The sequence below is a fragment of the Diadema antillarum genome, unplaced genomic scaffold (genome assembly GCF_040938485.1).
Source record: "Diadema antillarum isolate AM-2024a unplaced genomic scaffold, OU_Dant_1.0 scf00000079, whole genome shotgun sequence".
Classification (NCBI taxonomy): domain Eukaryota; kingdom Metazoa; phylum Echinodermata; class Echinoidea; order Diadematoida; family Diadematidae; genus Diadema; species Diadema antillarum.
Window position 1 is genome coordinate 1,485,021 of NW_027270968.1, and position 22,480 is coordinate 1,507,500.

At 38.8% G+C, this 22,480-nt stretch overlaps 1 protein-coding gene across 1 annotated transcript; it reads left to right on the forward strand.

The window, feature by feature from the left end:
* Nucleotides 1-21,817: 21,817 nt before the first annotated feature.
* Nucleotides 21,818-22,162, forward strand: LOC139717654 (peptidyl-prolyl cis-trans isomerase 5-like). The gene has a single exon (XM_071629161.1). It carries the CDS (start codon nucleotides 21,818-21,820, stop codon nucleotides 22,160-22,162), a length of 345 nt encoding a protein of 114 aa, XP_071485262.1.
* Nucleotides 22,163-22,480: the final 318 nt, after the last annotated feature.

The following is a 22,480-nucleotide window of genomic DNA, read 5'->3' on the forward strand; positions in this document are numbered from 1 at the left end:
CCGCGTTTAAACTTCAGCGGCGACCGACTGATGTCCTAAAAATCGGTGGTGCCTGGTCGATCACCGGTCGTTGTCCAACCGAAATTTAGCCACTTTCGTTGACAGATCTCATCCATGCAGTGGATCTGGATCTGGATCTGGATGAATACTCTGAAAAACTCTGGATAGAGTATCACTCAGTGGACATGCATTGTTCCTTCACAATAACACGCAAACTTTGAAAAATTGCAATTTGTTATTGTTGTCTTTAAAGTTAATGTGCTCAGTCACGCATGGTATTTGTCAACGAAATTAGGTACCCATAGAAAGAAGAAGAGTTCTTCTTTCCTCACAACTAACATTGTGCTCTCCGTGCTCTCCATTTCTGACAATTATGAAATAGTAGCCCTCCAAATTTGGATTACTTTTTTTTATGCGCACTGTCAGTAGTAGTGGGTGATGATGATTATATTTCGTGCGCATTCCGTTGCGCTCCATGCTGAGATCCATAACAAGTTCTTTCGCTATTCCGGCAGAGTTTCTGTCTAAACAGTAATAAAGCTGTTCTACCATTTTCTAAATCAAATCAGGCGCCTTTTACCTAGTTCAAAACGCCAATGGCCAGCCACTCGTCTTCGACCGGAAGGGGCACATGACTGTAAGTGTTAGATTCCGCGTAGTTTGGCATCACTCGAAGAATCACTCTGCCACCGTCATAGCCAATAGCGTATAGTGTGTCATGTGATAAGGTAAAATCTATCAAGCTCGCCTCCGAGAATACACTTTCCAGCTTTCGAACCTTTGTTCGGTTGAAGCCAGAAGGCGTCAGGTTGGAGAGGGTAGTATACAAGAACAAATCCCGCATAGTGTTGAATAGCAGATGGTGTCCTGCAGATCATTCAAAGAGAGGTCAGACTATTCAAGACTTGTTATATTCCATGAATGGTTTCTTAGAATGTCCAATCATTCACAGGAAGTATAATTGAAATATTTGATGGACAAACTAGTGAATGATAGAGTAAAACTGATTAAGCTCTCTAAATATACCTTACTTTTTTTTTGGGGGGGGGGGATAGCAAGAAATATTTAGAGCATTAGAAATATGATTAGAAATATTATTTTCGGGGTCATCCCACTAGACCGACACCCACGAGTGATATACAGCCCACGAGTCCGACATTAAAAACAGGTCCATGAGTCAAAGGCCTACATCTCACGAGTCATACAGCCTATGACTTCAACACTAGGTAAAAACAGCCTATGAATTCGACAGATGCAACACGGAGCTTAATGTGTCGGTCTCGTTGTCCTTCTTTAGCTTAGCGTCGAACTCATGGGATGTGTGACTCGTGAGCTGTATAATTCATGGGCTGTATGACTTGTGAGCTGTACGAATGATGGGCTGTATAACTCGTGGGTGTCGGTCTCGTGACGTGCACCCTTATTTCGTATTGTCCTATTTGTAATGTTAACACGTTTAATAGCTAATTTCTTCACTTGACAACAATGGAGTTTACCCATTCTGTATTTAAACTTTTCTTAATGGTTTGCTTATCGCGAATTCCTTGGTCAATTGAGATCCAAATGAGATATGGGAAAAAGAAAGTTCAAAAATACTTTAAGAGAAAAAGTTCAAAAATACTTAAAAGGTCCTTTCATCATTGCAGAAGAAGTGCCACACATCTCTCTCTTAAGAGGTACAAGCACATGACAAGTGTGTCAAATGTCAACATATCCTATTACATATGCAATACTAGTAGTCCATGATTGTACTAAAAGCCGCAGAGACATAAATTGTTTCTCTCGCAGTCTCCGTGACCCGTGTACAGTGATGATTTACTCTTACTGAAGAAAAACGACAGTTCCTGGGTTGTGATAACGTGACTTTAATTTTATTTAAAGGGGGTGGCTGGTAACTGATCAGTGGGAATCAGTGGGAATGCTGGAGTATGATTGTTCCAATCCTTGTGGGATTCATTTAAGAGTACATTATATATCTATTGTTATGTGAAAATTATTTGCTTCAGAATGGTCTCATGTTCAAGTAATGTGCAGTTTAATGTTTCCAGATTAGCGTGCCTGGTCAGTGACGGGGCATTAATGTGCACATTACTTGAATATGAGACCGTTCTGAAGCAAATAGTTTTCACACAACCATAGATATATAATGTACTCTTAAATGAATCCCACAAGGATTGAAACAATCATCCTTCAGCATTCCTACTGATTCCCACTGATCGGTTACTAGCCATTCCCTTTAAGCATTGAGCTAACGATGATGCTAATCCCTAAGTCAACCAGATAAAGCACATAATTAATTATTAAAACTCTACCGCCAATTCCAATTTGAAGTCCGAAAGTAAGCCCGTCGTCTTGTGTGTAGATAACTTCTGAGCTACTTTGGCCGAAGATAGCTTTGCGTCGGAGTTCTCCTCCTTCTGACCAATAAAGGTACCTGCATTCATAGGGAAATATCAAACGCACATGTCTTCTGATTATTGTTGCTCTGTAGGGTAGTTATTACGGAGGTTCCTTAATAATCCGAAAATGAAACAAAAAAAGGGGGGTTTATATTCCAAAAGTCTTTTTTTTTCTCAGGAAAAACAAAAATGAATTACAGTTGTAAAGTATGGTAGTGAAAAATAGGCGTACAAACTAAATTCACAATAACGAAACTTTGGAGTAACAAATAATAATAATAATAATGGACTGGTTTCGAGATTATTTATCAAACAGAAAACAATTTGTGAGTATAAATGGCCGTGATTCTCAGTTAAAGTTAATTTCATGTGGTGTTCCACAGGGCTCCTTACTAGGCCCACTATTGTTCATTTTGTACATTAACGATCTTCCTAGTTCCTCGCCAATTCTTTCCTTTATATGTTTTGCTGACGACTCCAATCTGTTTTTTACACACAGAGATCCTTATACTCTTGTTAACACAGTGAATAAAGAACTTAAATCTGTGCAATCTTGGATATACGCCAACAAATTGTCACTTAATATTGATAAAACTCATTGTATGCTTTTTAGCAATAGTCTTAAAACCCTTCCTTTTCATATTAAGTTTAATGAAACTGAATTAAATCAAGTCAGTAGTATAAAATTTTTAGGGCTTTTTATTGATAGTGATTTATCTTGGAAATCCCACGTTAGTTATTTAAGTAATATTCTTTCTAAAAATACGGGTGTTCTTAATAAACTTAAGAGTGTTTTTCCAAATCTAATTCTGCTTAATCTTTATTCTACTTTGATTACTCCGTACCTTAATTATGGTATTCTTGTGTGGGGGAATGCAACTAGAAATCTTCTTGATATACTGTTCCGTATTCAAAAACGTGCCATCAGAAATATCAACCATGTCGGATATTTGTCCCACACGAATGATTTATTTTTGAAAAATAAAATACTGAAAATATCAGATCTGTTCAGTTACAACGTCGGCATATTTATGTACAAATTTTCTGCCAACGAGTTACCGGATGTTTTTACTAGCATGTTCAGAAAAAACTATTTGATTCATAATTATCCTACCCGCCAAAGTGACGCATTTCACCTTCCACGTACTCGAACAATTTTCGCTAAAAAAACGATAATGTATACGGGCCCTAGATACTGGAATGACCTCTCCCCCGAAATAACAAGCTGCTCGTCTTTATATTCCTTTAAACGTAAATTAAAAGAGTTTTTATTGAGTGCATATTTTGCAGACACTGAACAGTCGTAATGTCTTATGTAATACTGTGGTATGTTATTGTCCAATCAAACATTTTGTCAACACGTTACAGATTCCATTTAGGGTCTTGCCATCGGGCTCTCTGAATTCATCATTAGCAATTCCACACTCTATACTTCGTTTCCCTCTCTTCCTCTTTCCCTTTGCCCCTCTCTAACCTTCTATGTAGAGCTTGACGACAGGCACCAAATGGCTTAATAGTTGTACATGTTACTTTTTGTGTCTTACTGATCATATCCTGTGAAAGTTTTAATGCAACAATAGTTTATAGTATATACACCAAAGTAGGCTGTATAATAATGATGGCTCGGTCACAGTAAGTTCATATTAATGTATAGTTTGTTTGTTTTTCTTCTACTTCTTTTTCTTCTTCTTTTTTATTACATAAAATTTGGCAACCTTACATCATCATTCTGGTCTTCTATCCGTTCTCCGTTTCTTTTTCACAAACACTGATTACTCGGGGCTTACAGCCAAACAAGCTAGCTTTCATGTAGGTCCCGTCATACTTCTCTTTGATCAACCCCATTTCGATTTCGATTTTGACCAGTTATCATTACATGTAATTACTGTGTTATCACCATGTATATTGTTTGTTTTCTGCACATTGTTCACAAGGTAAAAGAACTTGTCTGGTTTCTGTTGTAATGTTCATAAATGAGAAGTATGAAAATAAAATAAAATGAATTGAATTGAATTGAATAATTTTCTTCGACTTCTTCTTCTTTCTCTTTTTTTCTTATTAAATGATTTGTTCACTTGAATTTTGGATTAACGATGTTAAATGTTATGTTAAGTGTTGTGAATGGATATAAGCAACAATAAGTCGAACATTCTGACTAGAAATGAGCGCGTTCCGTTATACACTAAAAGCTATCAACATATCGTAATTTCTGTAACGCCATTTTCATTTTTCACGACTGACAAAGCTGCTGATTATGTTGTATATGTTAGTGTCATATTATTGGTATTTATTTAGTCAACACGAAAATATTCGCCCACCATGGATGGACATTATATCCTATTGCACGTCAGAGTCATATTTATCAACTATGAACATCAATATTAAACATAGATGAATATCAATTATCATCCAAATAATTATTGAATAATGTACATTGCATAAGTGAATTGGAATTTCTTTCTATCTTGATTTGTGTGCCTTTTGCTGCTGTGTTGGGTGTTGTCTTTCAAATCAGTTGAGCCTCACTGTTTGCTCTCTTAAATTCCTCCACATCAGTCTTCTTCTTCCTACTGTAAAGACTTCAAAACGCGCGAACAGCTGGCTTTGCTGTACTCACCTCAGTGTTACTGGCTAATAATTCTTGTTTTGATGTTAGTACATGTACATTCTCCCGTAAGACTTCCCATGCCTCTTCTGAGGACTAACATGTCGAGTTGGGTTTTTTTTTTTCAGCATTATCTAAATCGTATTATTACACCATATTGTCAACATTGCTAAATCACCTGTTCATACGTCTGCAGAATGTGGTTGTCTGTTTTTCACTATCTGCATTCGAGAAGATTCTTTCATTCCCCCGTATATCCTTGCCTTTCATTTTTGTTTTATTTATTTTGGTCCTACATGTATGTTGCACCCGTGCTCCTCATCTGTTTTTTTACACTCACTGAGTGTAAAAGTATACTCACTGAGTATACATACAGCCAAACCTACAAAGATTGACCGCCATGTTTTATATGTTTACATTATTAATCAACTTACTGTGCATCCAAGCCGAATATTGTAATTCACTTCATTTCATTATCTTTGATGTTCATTCCTTCATTGAGAAATATGAAAATAAATTGAATTGGATTGAAATAAATAACAAAAGCGATTTACCCGTCTCTATCATTTGCATCCATGCACGGCACGTAAGATCCCACAGTGGCAAACTCTCTCAATTTTGTCATGGTTACAACATGTATTGATGTGATACGCATCACGACGTCAGAGAAGCTAAACATGATTCGATTCCTCTCAGACAAGGCAAGGGAAGTACTTCGCTCGCCTGCCAGTGAAAACGGAAAATGTATAGCTAGATGATGATATGAAGAGACTGGTTTTGCTACTATGTGTTTCAAAAAACATATCCCACTTTTGATTCTCAATAATTCAAAAACTATATATCAGATAACACTGTCATTGATATGAGTGATAGCTGAATAGTGTACAATTTTGTTGAAGGTGGTTTAAATATGAAAGCATAAATCAGTTTCATGAAATCCATGATTAATTTCACAGTTAGGTTCCAGATTTTCCTTTATTTTCAACCCTCTGTACAAAACTTTCACTTTGCACAGGGGTCAATGGGTGTGTATGGGAGTGTGGTTAACATCCTGACAATGGGGGGGGGGGGGGCATCCCACGAGACCGACCACACGAGTCATACGGTCCACGAGACCGACATCAATAATAGGTCCATGAGTCATACAGCCCACGAGTTATACGACTCAGGAGTCATACAGCCCATGAGTTCGACACTACGCACAAAAGACTCATGAGACCGACACTAAGCAAACATAGCCCACGAGACCGACACTAAGCAATAAAGGCTATGAGCACACTAAGCAAAGAAAACGAGACCGACAGTAGGCAAAAAAGACCCACGAGACCGACACTAGACCGACACTAAGCAAAGAAAGCCCACGAGACCGACAGTAGGCAAAGAAGGCCCACGAGACCGACAGGATAAACAGCGCCATCTACATGTCAATCACCTATACAGGGTGTTTCATGAACGGAAAAATAACATACTGGCGGTTGTAATTTCGTCACGCTATCAATTGAAAGATGGTGACCATCTACATAATTATGAACGACATCAAACATGTATTTCTACATACTTGGGGGGGGGGGGGGCAGGTGTGTCAGGGAGCGACATTGTTATCAAGTAGAAAAATAGAATTGTATTCTTCATGCCCCCCCCCAAAAAAAAAATAGAAGAATTAGTATTCTTCACCCCCCCCCCTAAAAAAAAAGAGACAAAAAAAAACCCACAAATGAATTAAAAAGAGGGCAAGAACGATGTATGGATTAATTTTAGAGCTTTGATAATGCCATCGTGCTATTTTAATAGGCTTTCCCAGTTTTTAGCTAGAAGATGGACAGGATATAATTTTTACCTCTTTTCTTTCCCGATTCACTAGTTACTTATTCTATTTTAGATATTCTACCCTCCTGCTTGGAAGTTTTGCAGTAAGATCTATTTGTAATTTTCTCTGTAACTATAATGTAATGCTACTGATTAAAACGTTATATATCGCACGGATTCACCTCAATTTGTGGCTTGTGTTATTCTCCTCCAAACAGTATATTTTTTCGTGAAATACAATAGCTGTTTTCATGGATCCATCTAATTTTTTTCCGAATCCCTTACGCTACCTTAATAGACGATTACGTTATTTTTTTATTTTTTATTAATACTAGTTCAACACCCTCGCAGGTTTACTGTCGAAAGATCTGTTACACTCTTTTACTGTACTTTGTTCATTTTTTTTTTTCACAAACAAACACCCATGCAAACACAATTAAAGATCCTGATCATTTCGGGGGCATCCCACGAGACCGACACCCACGAGTCATACGGTCCACGAGACCGACATCAATAATAGGTCCATGAGTCATACAGCCCACGAGTTACACGGCTCAGGAGTCATACAGCCCATGAGTTCGACACTACGCACAAAAGGTTCATGAGACCGACACTAAGCAAACATAGCCCACGAGACCGACACTAAGCATTAAAGGCTCATGAGACCGACACTAAACAAAGAAAGCCCACGAGACCGACAGCAGGCAAAAAGGCCCACGAGACCGACACTAAGCTAAAAAGGCTCACGAGACCGACACTAAGCAAAGAAAGCCCACGAGACCGACAGTAGGCAAAGAAGGCCCACGAGACCGACAGGATAAACAGCGCCATCTACATGTCAATCACCTGTACAGGGTGTTCCATGAACGGAAAAATAACATACTGGCGGGTGTAATTTCGTAACGCTATCAATTGTAAGATGGTGACCATCTACATAATTTTGAACGTCATCAAATATGCATTTCTGCATACTTCGGGGGGGGGGGGGGCAAGTGTGTAAGGGAGCGACTTTGTTACAAAGTAGAAAAATTGAATTGTATTCTTCATGCCCTCGCTCCCCCCCCCCCCCCAAAGAAAAATAGAATAATTAGTATTCTTCATCCCCCCCCAAAAAAAAAGAGACAAAAACACAAATGAATTTAACAGAGGACAATAACGATGTATGAATTAATTTTAGAGCATTGATAATGCCATCGTGCTATTTTTAATAGGCTTTCCCAGTTTTTAGCTAGAAAATGGACAAGTTATAAATTTTACCTCTTCTCTTTCCCGATTCACTAGTTACTTATTCTATTTTAGATATTCTACCCTCCTGCTTTGACGTTTTGCAGTAAGATCTATTTCTAATTTTCTCTGTAACTATGATGTAATTCTACTGATTAAAACGTTTAAGTTGCAGGGATTCACCTCAATTTTGTAGCTTGTGTTATTCTCCTCCGAATAGTACATTTTATCGTGAAATACAATAGCTGTTTTCATGGACGCATCTGTTTTTTTTTCCGAATCCCTAACGCTACCTTAATAGACGATTACGTTATTTTTTATTTTTGATTGATACTAAATCAACACCCTCGCAGGTTTATTGTAGAAAGATCTGTACACTTTTACTGTACTTTGTTCAATTGTTTTCACAAACACACACCCATGCAAACACAATTAAAGATCCTGATCATTTGGGGGGGGGGGGGGCAACTGATGGGGTAACACCCTGCCGGAGATGGCAACTCTTCCTTTTCATCTCTCATATCTTCCTATGCTATTATCAGGACACCCTATACAATTTATTGGTCTATAGGTGGCGCTGTTCATCCTGTCGGTCTCGTGGGCCTTCTTTGCTTAGTGTCGGTCTCGTGAACCTCTTTTGCGTAACGTCGGTCTCGCGAGCCGTATATGCGTAGCGTCGGTCTCGTGGACCTTTTAAGTGTAGTGTCGGTCTCGTGGGCTTTGTTTGCTTACTGTAGGTCTCATGAGCCTTTTGTGCGTAGTGTCGGTCTCGTGAGCCGTATAACTCCTGGGCTTATTTTACTTGATGTCGAACTCGTGGGCTTTATTTGCTCATTGTCGAACTCGTGGGCTGTATAACTGGTGGGCTGTATGACTTGTGAGCTGTATGACTCGTGGGCTGTATGACTTGTGAGCTGTTTAACTTGTGGGCTGTATGACTCGTGGGTGTCGGTCTCGTGACGTGCACCCATCATTTCGGGGGGGGGGGGGGGGCAACTGATTCGGTAACAGGAGATGGCAACTCTTCTTTTCCATGTCTCATATCTTCCTATGCTATTATCAGGACACCCTATACAATTTATTGGTCTATAGTGGCGCTGTTCATCCCGTCGGTCTCGTGGGCCTTCTTTGCTTCGTGTCGGTCTCGTGAATCTCTTTTGCGTAATGTCGGTCTCGTGAGCCTTGTATGCGTAGCGTCGGTCTCGTGGACCTTTGAAGTGTAGTGTCGGTCTCGTGGGCTTTGTTTGCTTACTGTCGGTCTCATGAGCCTTTTGTGCGTAGTGTCGGTCTCGTGAGCCGTATAACTCCTGGGCTTATTTTACTTGATGTCGAACTCGTGGGCTTTATTTACTCAGTGTCGAACTCTTGGGCTGTATAACTGGTGGGCTGTATGACTTGTGAGCTGTATAACTCGTGGGCTGTATGACTCGTTGGTGTCGGTCTCGTGACGTGCACCCGACAATGGTCCTGAACAATGGCCAGGGTTTGAATGCTTCATTATTTATTGATGAGAAATTCCACTATCACAACTAGTCTTTATTCAGCCTCTTGCAGTATCTGTGTAAAGTCAAAAGCCTGCTGATACTGTCGTTGAGTCGCGACAGTGCTCTCTACTTCTGAAAAAACGAAATTACAATGAATACCTTCTGTCCTGTCGTAAACATGGTGACAGGAGGCAAAGAAATCATTTGGAGTATACACTTGTGTATATGGAGCCTTAAATAAATCTAATGTGAAACAAATCGCCCCAATAAAAAATGCCGCTGAACTCTTTACCAAAAATGATCTCTTTTTATCGAAAAAGCGACAAATTTGTCAGACTATTAGTAGACAGTTGTATTGAAATGAAGAATCATTTATGCTTATTTATATTCCAAATTTAGTGATATGTGAAGCAAAATTTGAAAATGATTGCCAGCTGGAATGAAATGTGGTGTTTGCAAGCACATGGAAACATGTGCTTACTTTTTCCATGTGCATGCATTTTACCCTTTACCGTGCATGAATTCAGACTAGCAGTGCCCAGGGCAATCCACATGAATTATTGATTAAGCATTCATGTGTCTGGAAGCGCGAGACTGACGCTCAGTCAACAGGTGGTTCAGGCATGTCCATTGTTCAGGGCCATTGTCAGCACACAACTTACACATCATTGGTTCCTGTGCAAAGCTCAATTTTTGTACAGAGGGTTAAAATTTGACCAAAATCTGAAACCTTACTTCAAAATTAATCTTAGATTTAATGAAACTGATTTATGCTTTCACATTCAAATCACCTCCAACAAAATTGTACACTATTCAGCTATTACTCATATCAATGACAGTTTTATTCAATGAATATGTTATGAACTATTAATGATCAAAAGTGGGAAATGTTTTTTTGAAACACCTAGTATGTACATTGAGACTTCATGCATGCTAATTCTTTACCACAGTTGCCCTAAAGAGCCCTAAAGCTCGTCGGAGCTTGCCTCATCTAGCAACAACTAATTGAATATCTGCCTATGGAACCTAATGCAACTGAAACGCTTCTTCCCTTTTAGGCTGTAGAAAATGAAACATCCATAAGCGATAATACATTTCAGAAAAAAAAATCTCTTGGTACACAAGGAAAGAAAGAAAAAAAAACACTGAGAGATATCTTTAGCTTGTTTTAGCCTTACAAATTAACGTAACACATGCACACACACACATTTACACAACACACACACACACACACACACACACACACACACACACACACACACACATATATACAGGTATATACGTCCAGAGATGTATTTCAGATCAAACAGAACAAGTTTTATCAGAATCACAGACAGGTGTAAAATTAGTAGAATTTCGTATCACGAAGTTGTTTCTTCCATGTGAACACCATAATGATGGTGTAGGGAAATGGTGCAGATTCTCTGGTGTTGCATAAATATTGCAACTAGCCATTTTTAAAAGTGTTTTTTAGCAATCAGGGCCGCTAACAAGAGAAACATGGACATGTACAATAATTGATTAGATACCAATGCACTGGCAGTTATCTATAGTTAATTCTATATGTGCACATTATTGTTTCTCATTATTTCTCACGGTTTGTTGGAACACAGTACATGTATTTTTTTCAGATAAGCATGGGACTGATTATTGACTATACGTCATGCATTAGAATGGAACTATTTTTTTTTTCGGGTGAGCAATCCATGTGCCCTGAACGAAGCAACTACTTTTAATAATGTTGTCGTTGTTGTTGTTGGTCATATTTCCCTTGTTATTGTTGTTGTTGTTGATGTTGTTGTTGTTGACATTTTTGTTTTAATTTCGTGCAAGCAATATTCCTAACACAATAGACCCCGCCTTACGGTAAACAGTCTTGAAGTCACTATCGAAAACGCCAGCTCGAACAATCTCGAAATCCTCATTTGTCCAGTACAGCGTGCGCTCTGCCTGATCAACCACGATGTCCCAAACATACGAAGTGGCGTTGAAGATTTTCCGGACGACGGATCCGTTGGGCCTACTCACAAGAAAGCTAGACTTACCAGCCATGATCAAAAGAGTAGTGATCTCAGAATCTGTCACATATGAAGAGAAAAGGAGATAATAATCATCATATTTCATATCGAGTATAGGCCTACATTGATTCATATTTGTACTTTTTTTGTACATTAATTTTTAGGATATTATTTTATTTAATTATGATGTGCGAAGACCAGCTCACCATTGAAGCATCACATTCATTGCGACAAGTCGCGCCCATTATTTCGAATTTAAATTCGTGATGGTTTTTATGGCAGTCTAAAATACATTTCTGTGCCTGTGCAGTTGGACATCACAAAATTAACAGAAATTTGCACACCCTGATTTTGTATCAATTGTATGAGGACTCAAAAACAGGTTGAGTAGGTGAACCTAGCTGCAGTTAATTATTTTCTGGAAAATCATTCTTTTTCTATAATTCCACAATTTGGGTTGATAAAACGAGTGGTAATTTGTGTTTTTATCAGTTTATACAGAACGCTATATCTAGATTAGGGTGATTACAGGTATGTCTCAGTAGATACCCTATTAATCAAAAAGATTCCCCATTTTCAACTACGATAACGTTTGGATAGAAAATGTGAATGTATTTATGGTTGATATCAGTCATGAAAGCAATGTGCTTAATGAGTGTGCAAAATTTCACCTCAATTCTATAATCTCGTGTGTTTAGTCAAGGGTTTTGCTTGTTTTGGTCTCATTTATTTCACAGCGCTCAACTTGGTAAGATTGAAAAAAGGTCCTAATCTTCAAAGGACTTTCTTTTTCTTCTCTCAGTACACACCTTGCTCGAGTGTGTATATTTTTCCAAATTATTTAGACGGGTTAGGAAGAACCAGTTGTATTGAGCTCCGAATCTGTCCTTAACAAAATTATCTTAATTGTTGCTTTTTTATGATGCACAAACATAAAGGTGCCTACTAAACACTGGTTTGCATTTCACTTTAGCACTTTACCAAGAAACTCGCCAAATTCTTTAAAGCCTCTGAGAAACACTATCTTTTGATGCCACAAATACCGTATATCCAGAGTGATGGCATTAAATTCACGCTACAAACTCATATTTATCCACTCATGAACACCATCAGTAACAACAAGGACACAATCCTATAATCGATAAATTCATAATCAGAAAACACGAGAGAGATGTAATTACCAGGTAAATTCGGGAAATGTCTTTGTTCGCAGTACACCAGGAAGTTACCGATGAAGCCAGGCATCGGCTTCTCAGCGAGTTCGAAGCTTCCATCGTCATCACAAAGTATTGTCTGACATGATCGCGTACTCTCACTCAGAATACTCACGTCAACTGCCCTGGATTGTTCTACACAATTGGTAACGGGATAAAGCAAAGGCTTAAAGGGGTTGACTAGTAACTGATCAGTGGGAATCAGTGGGAATGCTGGGGGCGAATGTTCCAATTCTTGTAGGATTCATTTGTGAGTACATTATACATATATTGTGTGAAAATAATTTGCTTCAGAACGGTCTCTTATTCAAGTAATGTACAGTTTAATCGCCCCGTCACTGTACAGGCATGCTAACCTGGAAACATTAAACTGCATATTACTTGTACATGAGACCATTCTGAAGCAAATAGTTTTCACACAACAATAGATATATAATGTACTCTTAAATGAATCCCACAAGGATTGGAACAATCATCCCCCACCATTCCCACTGATTCCCACTGATCAGTTACTCGCCATCCCCTTTAAGTTCGTCACGTCAGTGTCAATTGCAGCTCATAGATAACCCTGATCATACACTATGCCTAAGCCTACGTCTACACACGTCAGGATATATAAAGTCATTACAACGGACAAACAGATACATGTATTACAGGTAAAACGAAACATTTTTCCTTGCCTTGGAAATTGTGACCAAATTTTTTGAAGATATTTCATCAAAAATATAATTTATAACGTTCTCGAATGTAATATCCTCAACAATTTATCTACATCGCATACATTAAACAACTCTTGAGAGGAAGGTCTTGAATGAAATTGATTCACAGATGCAGAAGTAAGATGTTCAGAACATAAACTTTAAATTTCCTGTGATTATTTCGCTTAAGAGGTATTTAGAAGTGACAAGAAAGAAATTGGCAAAACAGTTTGTCTAAAACGCTCTGAGGTAATGGAACAAGTATAAGGTACAAAAATTATAGTGTACTAAATTTGCGGCCACTTATACATATATATATATATATATATATACAAATATACTTGGCCTTGAGAGTTTCTTGTTAAAACTATGGGCAGAGGTGACTCCAAACTAGTACTATTCACTCGAAATTAGGCAAAGTATATTTGTTTTATATTTTGGATCAAAAATTTGAATAAAAAGTGAAAATCATTATAGGCTTAGCCTAACCCCGGGACGCTCCGTGTACACAGTTACACTGAAACACTGCGTGTTGGGGCTGGTCGCAGTTAGGCTTAGCCGCACTGCGGCGGCAGCGCAGCGCCTGCAATACGCAGCAGTGCGAGAGACCGGAAATTGAAAAACGTAGCAGCCGTGGCACCGCCAGAGTTGCCCGTCGCATGTATCCAAGCGCTCGTATGGCCGCTGCAAACCTGAACACTAGAATTCGGGACCGGACGTGGACGGACCACGTACACTTGATTGTAAAGAAGGGTGATTGTGACATCATTTTGCAAATAGTATATACTATTTGCAAAATGTCGTCATAAAAGTGACGTCATTTTGCAAATAGTACTTCATGGAGTGTCAAACACACCAACACTCTAAAATAGTTCAAAATACTTATAATCACGTGAAGCTCTGTTAACCAATCAATGGAAGACAAATTTTTGATCCAAAATATAAATATATATATATATGATTTCTATAGATAATAACATGCAGTTGCTCATGTCGATATCATGACTGGATAAGCCAAAAGAGCTCAGTAAATGTGTCATCACAATGGAGCGCCTTCCATTCGGGTGCACATCACGAGACCGACACCCACGAGTCATACAGCCCACAAGTCATACAGCTCACAAGTCATACAGCGCACGAGTCATACAGCCCACCAGTAATACAGCCCACGAGTTCGACACTGAGTAAATAAAGCCCACGAGTTTGACATCAAGTAAAATCAGCCCAGGAGTTATACGGCTCATAAGACCGACACTACGCACATAAGGCTCATGAGACCGACACTAAGTAAACAAAGCCCACGAGACCGACACTACACTTAAAAGGCCCACGAGACCGACGCTACGCATACACGGCTCACGAGACCGATATTACGCAAAAAGAGGTTCTCGAGACCGACACTAAGCAAAGAAGGCCCACAAGACCGACAGGATGAACAGCGCCACCTGTAGACCAATAAATTGTATAGGGTGTCCTGATAATAGCATAAGAAGATATGAGAGATGGATAAGAAGAGTTGCCAGGGTGTAACCCAATCAGATGCCCCCCACCCCCCTGAAATGATCAGGATCTTTAACTGTTTTTGCCTGGGTGTGTGTTTGTGAAAAAAAAATGAACAAAATTAAGTAAAAGTGTGCAACAGATCTTTCCACAATTAACCTGGGAGGGTGTTGATTTAGTATTAATTAAAGAAAAATAACGTAATCGTCTATTAAAGTAGCGTTGGGGATTCGGAAAAAACAAGATGCATCCATGAAAACAGCTATTGTATTTCACGAAAAATGTACTGTTTGGAGGAGAATAACGCAAGCCACAAATCGCGGTGAATCCCCATGATATTTAATCAGTTGAATTGAATTACAGTTACAGAGAATATTACAAATTAGATTTTACTCCAAAACGGCTAAGCAGGAGTGTAGGCTATCTAATTTAGACTAAGTACTGTAACTAGTGAATCGAGAAAGAGAAGAGGTAAAAAGTAGGCTACATCCTGTCCTTCTTCTAGCTAAAAACTGGTAAAGCATATTAAAAGTAGCACGATGGCATTATCAAAGCTCTAAGATTAATCCATACACGGTTCTTGTCCTCTTTTATTTATTCATTTGTGTTTTGTGTCTTCTTGTATTTATGTTTGTTTGTTTGTTGTTGTTGTTGTTTTTTTTTCGGGGGGGGCATAAAGAATGAAATAATTCTATTTTTCTTATTGATGGCAATGTCGCTCCCTGACAGACCTGCCCCCCCCCCCCCAAAGTATATAGAAGTACATATTTGATGTCGTTCATATGTAGATGGTTACCATCTTTTACTTGAAAGCGTGACGAACTTGCACCCGCCAGTATGTTATTTTTCCGTTAATGGAACACCCTGTACAGGAAATTGACATGTAGATGGAGCTGTTTATCCTGTCGGTCTCGTGAGCCTTCTTTGCCTACTGTCGGTCTCTTGGGCTTTCTTTGCTTAATGTCGATCTCGTGAGCCTTTTTTTTTTGCTTAGTGTCGGTCTCGTGGGCCTTCTTTGCTTAGTGTCGGTTTCGTGGGCTTTCTTTGCTTAGTGTCAGTCTCGTGAGCCTTTATTGCTTAGTGTCGGTCTCGTGGGCTGTGTTTGCTTAGTGTCGGTCTCATGAGCCTTTTGTGCGTAGTGTTGAACTCATGGGCTGTATACCCCTGAGCCGTACTCGTGGGCTGTATGACTCATGAACCTGTTATTGATGTCGGTCTCGTGGACCGTATGACTCGTGGGTGTCGGTCTCGTGGGATGACCTCTTCTATTCAAGCGTACACGTAGCATGTATGATAGTTCACATGATATAGAAAAGTACCTGTTGCGAATATGATGATTACAAGTTTCACCATCATCAACATGATCATTCTTCAAATGTTCGTTGGCTCTTTCGCTGAAGATCACTGAAATAAACCTGAAAGAACTGGAACAGTGAGAAAACGACAAAGCAATCGAGTTTTTACGAGATTTTCCCTACATGTTTGCAAAACAGTTTTTATGATATTCCATAAAACACGTTTCTCAGACAAAATCATCCTAAATCATTGTCATCCAGATTTACATTCGGAGCAAGCATTTTCATGCATTTCACACTTACAGCACGGAATACGCCATCGATTCAAGATTTTGTCATTCAAATTTACTGTCGAAGAGATCATTTGTTCATTTACGTCATTCATATCTAACAAAAAAGAGAGAATACATTTCAGCAATAGGTTTCCACATACAATTCAAGATGGAGACGAAGTCTCGTCGGTTATGCAAATTCCTTAAAGGTTCAGTTTACCTTTGGGAGAAATGATTTCAAAAAGATATTTCATTTGATGCATAAGGGCAGGTCTGTTGTATCACAAAACATCCTACCGTATGAGATTTTCGCAATAAAGCCTAAAATCTAAGGAGATATCTATGTTTTTCTCAAAGAACCGTAACTGTAGACGGGTTAGTCTGGAAACATTTTTGTAAAAACTACATGTATTGTTCAAATTTTGTGTATTTAACAACACTTAACATCGATTACACGGAATCAAATTTTTACATTGGTTATTTCTATCCCTAACTCATATTATAGAACTATTTAAAAGCACTAATGCTGGTTTTCTGTTTTATCTGCAAATGGTAGATTATGCCACATATAGGTGCATTCAATCTAAAAGGAATCCTGCGTCTATCTAGATAATTTAAGGCATAATAATAATGATGATAATAGTGAGAAGAATTAGGAAGAACATTTATTCATCCTTCAATATAGGATGCTTTTTGCATTTTGTGAATGAAAGGTCTTGCGCACACTTTTTTGATGACATATGTAGACATTTGTCAATCTCAACATTAAAAACAGTCTTTAGAAAAAGGCTTGAACGAGGGACGTTTTGCATTTTTATGATAACAATTTTACAATAAGGTGAATATACTTCTCTTTGAATATTTTGACAATTTTCCATTAAAAAAAAAAACGTTTACAATATTGTTCTGCATCTAGGGAATTATGGGGGATTATACGTTTTCCTCAACCTTTTCAGGTGAAGGAGGGGGGGGGGGGGGTACCCCTTTGTCCCCGTAAAATCGACGCCCCTGATCATCTCTAAATGCCTGTAGATAGTCTTGACCGAATCATCATTTGCTAAATGACTCAGAAAATGGGGCATGGGGACGGTTAATAGTTCTTGTGATTTTGTTTCGTTTTGTTTGTTTTTTTCGTAGATGATTTGTAATCGGGTAAACTGACATGGTATTTTACTTTCTTTTTAACATTTAAACTATGATGAAAGTTCGTATCTTGCGAGCGAGCGCCTGAGAAACATTATGTATACAAGTCCTAATAGATCGAATACTATTATATTCTCAACAACAAAAAAATCTTCACAATATCTCACAGTTTCATTTCAGTTTGCTTCCTCCCATGTGAATTTGTACGGACTTGTATCTAGTTGTACTTACCAACTGAAGCAGTCCAAGCTTGAACTGTAATGGCGACAAACAAACCGAGTGCAATGCAAATCTTGGAAAAGAGTAAACTGCTTGTGTCAGTTGCACCCAAGAGTACATGTCGTTTCCATGTGAACGACACTCAATAAAACGGACAGGCTTTGTCAGTTTTTTTCCTTTTGTTGTTCTTTTTAAAGAATCACCAGGTCAGTTGTACATCCGGTAGGTTAGAGTTTCTGTCTGTTTCTACTTGCCTTCTTCCCTGTGACAGACTGTTAAAGCTTCATGCTGTTGGAAGATGCAATATTGCTCCTCTACAGTTAAAAAAAATACTAGTAGTTTGATTTAAAAGCAAACAAAACAAAACAAAAAGAATAGCGATCTCATCCTCTTAAGATTGACATCGGACACAGTCTGTTTCCTCTCTTTTTCGTTATTTTTCATCAATTTCAATCTCAAGTTAAGGTTGTTTCTTATCGTTCTTTTAATGCCAACTTTTTGTCTCCCTAGGGTAGCCGTCTTAGACAGGTTTGAGTGAGTGCACCGAATTGTATATGATATATACAGGGTGGCCCACAAAGAACGGAACGCCTAAGATCTTTAATTTCAGCAATATCGTTGCAAATGTGTCATTATTTTGCATACTGTTGGAAAGGCCATTCTTTTTCCAAGAGAATCACACCAAGCTCTTTAATTTTAGTTAATGCGTTATGATTTTAGGACCATTTTTGTCAACCCTTGCAATTTTCAAAATGTGATCATTTTGCACTCTCAGAGACACCGAAATCAACGAGAATTCGGCTTGCCATAGAAGCAGTAACGTTCACAATGTGTGGAATGTGGCTGTCATTGTCCTTTAACATTGTGAATGAGGCGACCTGACGACAATAACACTGTCCGCCCCACATTCCACACATTGCGAACGCTATTGGTTCTACGGTAAACCGAATTCTCACTGGTTTCTGTATCTCTGAGAGTGCAAAATGATCACATTTTGAAAATTACAAGGGTTGACAAAAATGGGCCTAAAATCGTAACGCAATAACTGAAATTAAAGAGCTTGGTGTCATTCTATTGGAAAAAGAATGGCCTTTCTAATAGTATGCAACATGATGACATATTTGCAACGATATTGCTGAAATTAAAGATCTTAGGCGTTCCGGTTTTTTTTTTGGCCACCCTGTATATGTATATACATAATTATAATGTGTAAGAATAAATAAGACATTATTGGAAAGAGAAAATATGTGGCTTTAAGATGTTTTTACTCACTTTGGTGTAAAGCTAACACAATCTTCACATATTCGAAATTAAATCTTGTTGCGTTTTTTCTTTTGATACGCACTGTATATGTATATTATACATGTATATTATAATCACACCCTCCCCCCCCCCCCCCCCCCGTTTGGGAGCTTTGCTCCCTCGCCGAGGTTCTCACGCCGTCACAGAGTGTGCCCCGACGTCGAGATTCCCCCCCCCCCCCCAAGCTCGACCAGACTCGTCCCCGTGCGTTATAGCACGGCGACACTTGTGTACAGCGACAGGGCTGTGTATAGTTACCCCCTACCCCCTCCCCTCCCCTCCCATCCCCTCCCTCCAACCCCCAGCAAACACATAACGTTTTCACAACGTTTCCCAAACTTCTTTTTGAGGTTCCGTACGTCCTCGTATAAAATGGGACGTTTCTAAAACGTACACAAAACGTCAAAGTTGGGTCTTAGCATTTACCGCAAAGCACAGGATTTTTTTGAAAACCTTTCAAAAACGTCAATGGACGTTACAAAACGTTTTTATTATGTCTGCTACGTTTTCGTCCTTTATAAACGTCCACAAATCGTCTTTATTAGGTCTGCAACATCACTTCATCTTTGATGAACGTTTGAAAAACGTTTTTTGTTTGTGTGTGTTTTTTTTTTTTGGTCCGCTACGTGTTCGTCATTGGTTTCTTTATTATGAATATTCGTGCCCACTTATGAATATTCAAATGAGAAAATATAAGATTTGTGTGTGATCTAATTTTAGTAACCATGTCTTCATACATTACAACATTTTGCTGGTATATAAGAACGTGATACAGATTCATCAATAGGGTATAAGATGTAGTATAGGTGTAGGTGGTAGGACATTAGAAACAGATTAAGATTAAGGTTATATAGGATTAGAATTAGGGTACGTTAATCCCAGATTGTGCCTGTATAATCACATATATATTTCTTAAATACCCAATACAAAATAAACATTAGACGTTTTCAAAAGGTTTTCTGGACGTTTTAGACGGATATGAAAGGTTCTCTAATTGTTCCGGAACGGATCATAAGACTATTTAGACGTTCTTAAAATGCTTTTTGAACGTTCTAGACGGTTTTTAAAGGTTTTGCTGCATGTCCGCAGAACGTCGACAGAATGTTTTGAATATTCTTAAAAGGTTTTCCTGACGTTTCTAACTAGCTTTCAAAAGGTTTTCTGCAGGTCCCTCAAAATTCCGAAAGTTTTTTCTTTTATTGGTATTTTAAACGTTTAAAAAACGTTTTATAACGTCATTTTGAAACGTTTTAGATACGTCGAAATCTTCCACAAATAGACGTTCTGAAAACGTTTCAACAAAGTTCTGAAAATGATACCATCTTATAGGCAAATTTGTTCAATGATAATGTACTGTTACGAATATGGATAAGCAGAAAACCACTGACCAGGGACCCACCTCCCTGCACTGACCATGCAGAACAATATGTGCCTTGTTGTAGATGTAAACCGCTCACCCTCCGCAGCGAATTCTCGTGGGGTCAATGTTTACGTTCCGCACGTGCCAAGCACGCCCCTCCATGTTGACACTTTCTAGGGTTTCTCCTCCTAGGATTTTTGGCATAACTCTACCTGAAGTACCAAGTAGGGCACATTCCAAAACAAGTGGGTTTCCGTTCTAGACTGAATCTCTGATAAAATACACATTCCTTGCACATTCCGTAAATTCTGTCCATTCCTCGCATTACATCGTTTGGAATTTTATGTTGTGTATAGTCCACTAAAGAATTCTATGTTTTACCTAATATGAAGGTATACGCCCCAAATATTCTATGTTCCTCATAGTTTCCGCATAATTTGAATTGCCCGAATACCTTTGTAAGTTTAAAGAAATACATTGAGCATAGAGGTATAAATATCGATTGATCTGTCTAAGCAAGGGACTTAACTTTTTGGACTTCTGGAACTTTGCTTCTTAAGAGGAGCGACTTCTTGAATCTAAGGACTTTAGCGAAAGTCGTCGTGTCATGCTGTTAGAGTAATTAGGCAAGTCCTGTCATAACTCATTTTGATCATGTACGTTTGTCAACGTGAAGTATATCTGCCAATAAAATAACAGTTTATGCCCGGAACATACGCTCTTCCGATTGAACTATGTTGCAGCCCTCTCATCGTGATGGTGAATGAATTGTGTGAATGTACCTGATGCACCTTATATCTTACCAATTAACTCTCTTCCATTGCGGAAAATGTGCCTTTCTATTGGGGGTACCATTCCCGCTCGGTAAACATCCTGCCACCCCCAGTAGTCAGTGCAACAACACCCAGTTTCCCGCAACACTGGTGTCAGGAGAGGGATGCTGACTTTAACACGTGCCTGGACCAACAAGGGATTTATTGTTTCTCTCAAAATTAACGGAAGCAGTGGGATTCAAACTTACGTGCCATTCAAACACCTGGCTTTTTATCATTGAAATGTCGAACAATTATTGTTAAACGACAGAAATGCCAACGACCAGCAAACCACATGGAGAAGGCAAAGGCTGGTGACTTTTGTATCTGACAAGTTCTCGGAGGATCAAATCGGAATCAATTTCTGCGTATGATAATTCTCTACCCAAGGACAATGAAGATCATAACTTTTCTCGCAATAGTAGCCATAGTCTACTTACTAGTGCCAACTGATGCCAAAAGAAGTATGGAATTACCGGCGAAAGGACTAATGGTCATCGAAAGTGTTTTCTTGAACATTGCGACCGGAAACAACGAAATGGGCAGAATTGAATCGGCATCATCGGGATACAAAGGTGACAAGGCCCAACGCATCTTCAAGGATTTCATGATACGAGGCGGGAACCTCTATCGTGGAGATGACACTGGAGGCAAGACTGCGACAAATTTGATGATGACAACTTCTCAGCTGAGCCATTACGGGTCTGGCTTGCCGAGTACGACCAGCGCTAACAGGGACGTGAATGGATCACAGTTTTTCATCGCGACCGTTGAGACACCTTGGCTGAACGGGAATTACATCGTTGAATAGACAGACCTGACACATATCACCATGACAACCAAGAGACATCAACCATATTCCACCATATGAGCGAAAAAAAAAAACAAACAAACACCGGAATCAAACACCGTGAAAAACTGAGAATAGCAATAAAAATTGTGTAGCACATTGGATTTGCGATTTCGTACGAGCTCACCCGACTTCATACAAAGGTGTTTTTTTTATCTTTTACAATCAGTCATTTGCCGTTATCTTTTTTAATGATTATTGCACTCTCAATTTTGTGTTGTAGAGTTGCAATTTGGAAATACATGTATCTCCAGTGATTGCTGGAGGCATTTGGGATAT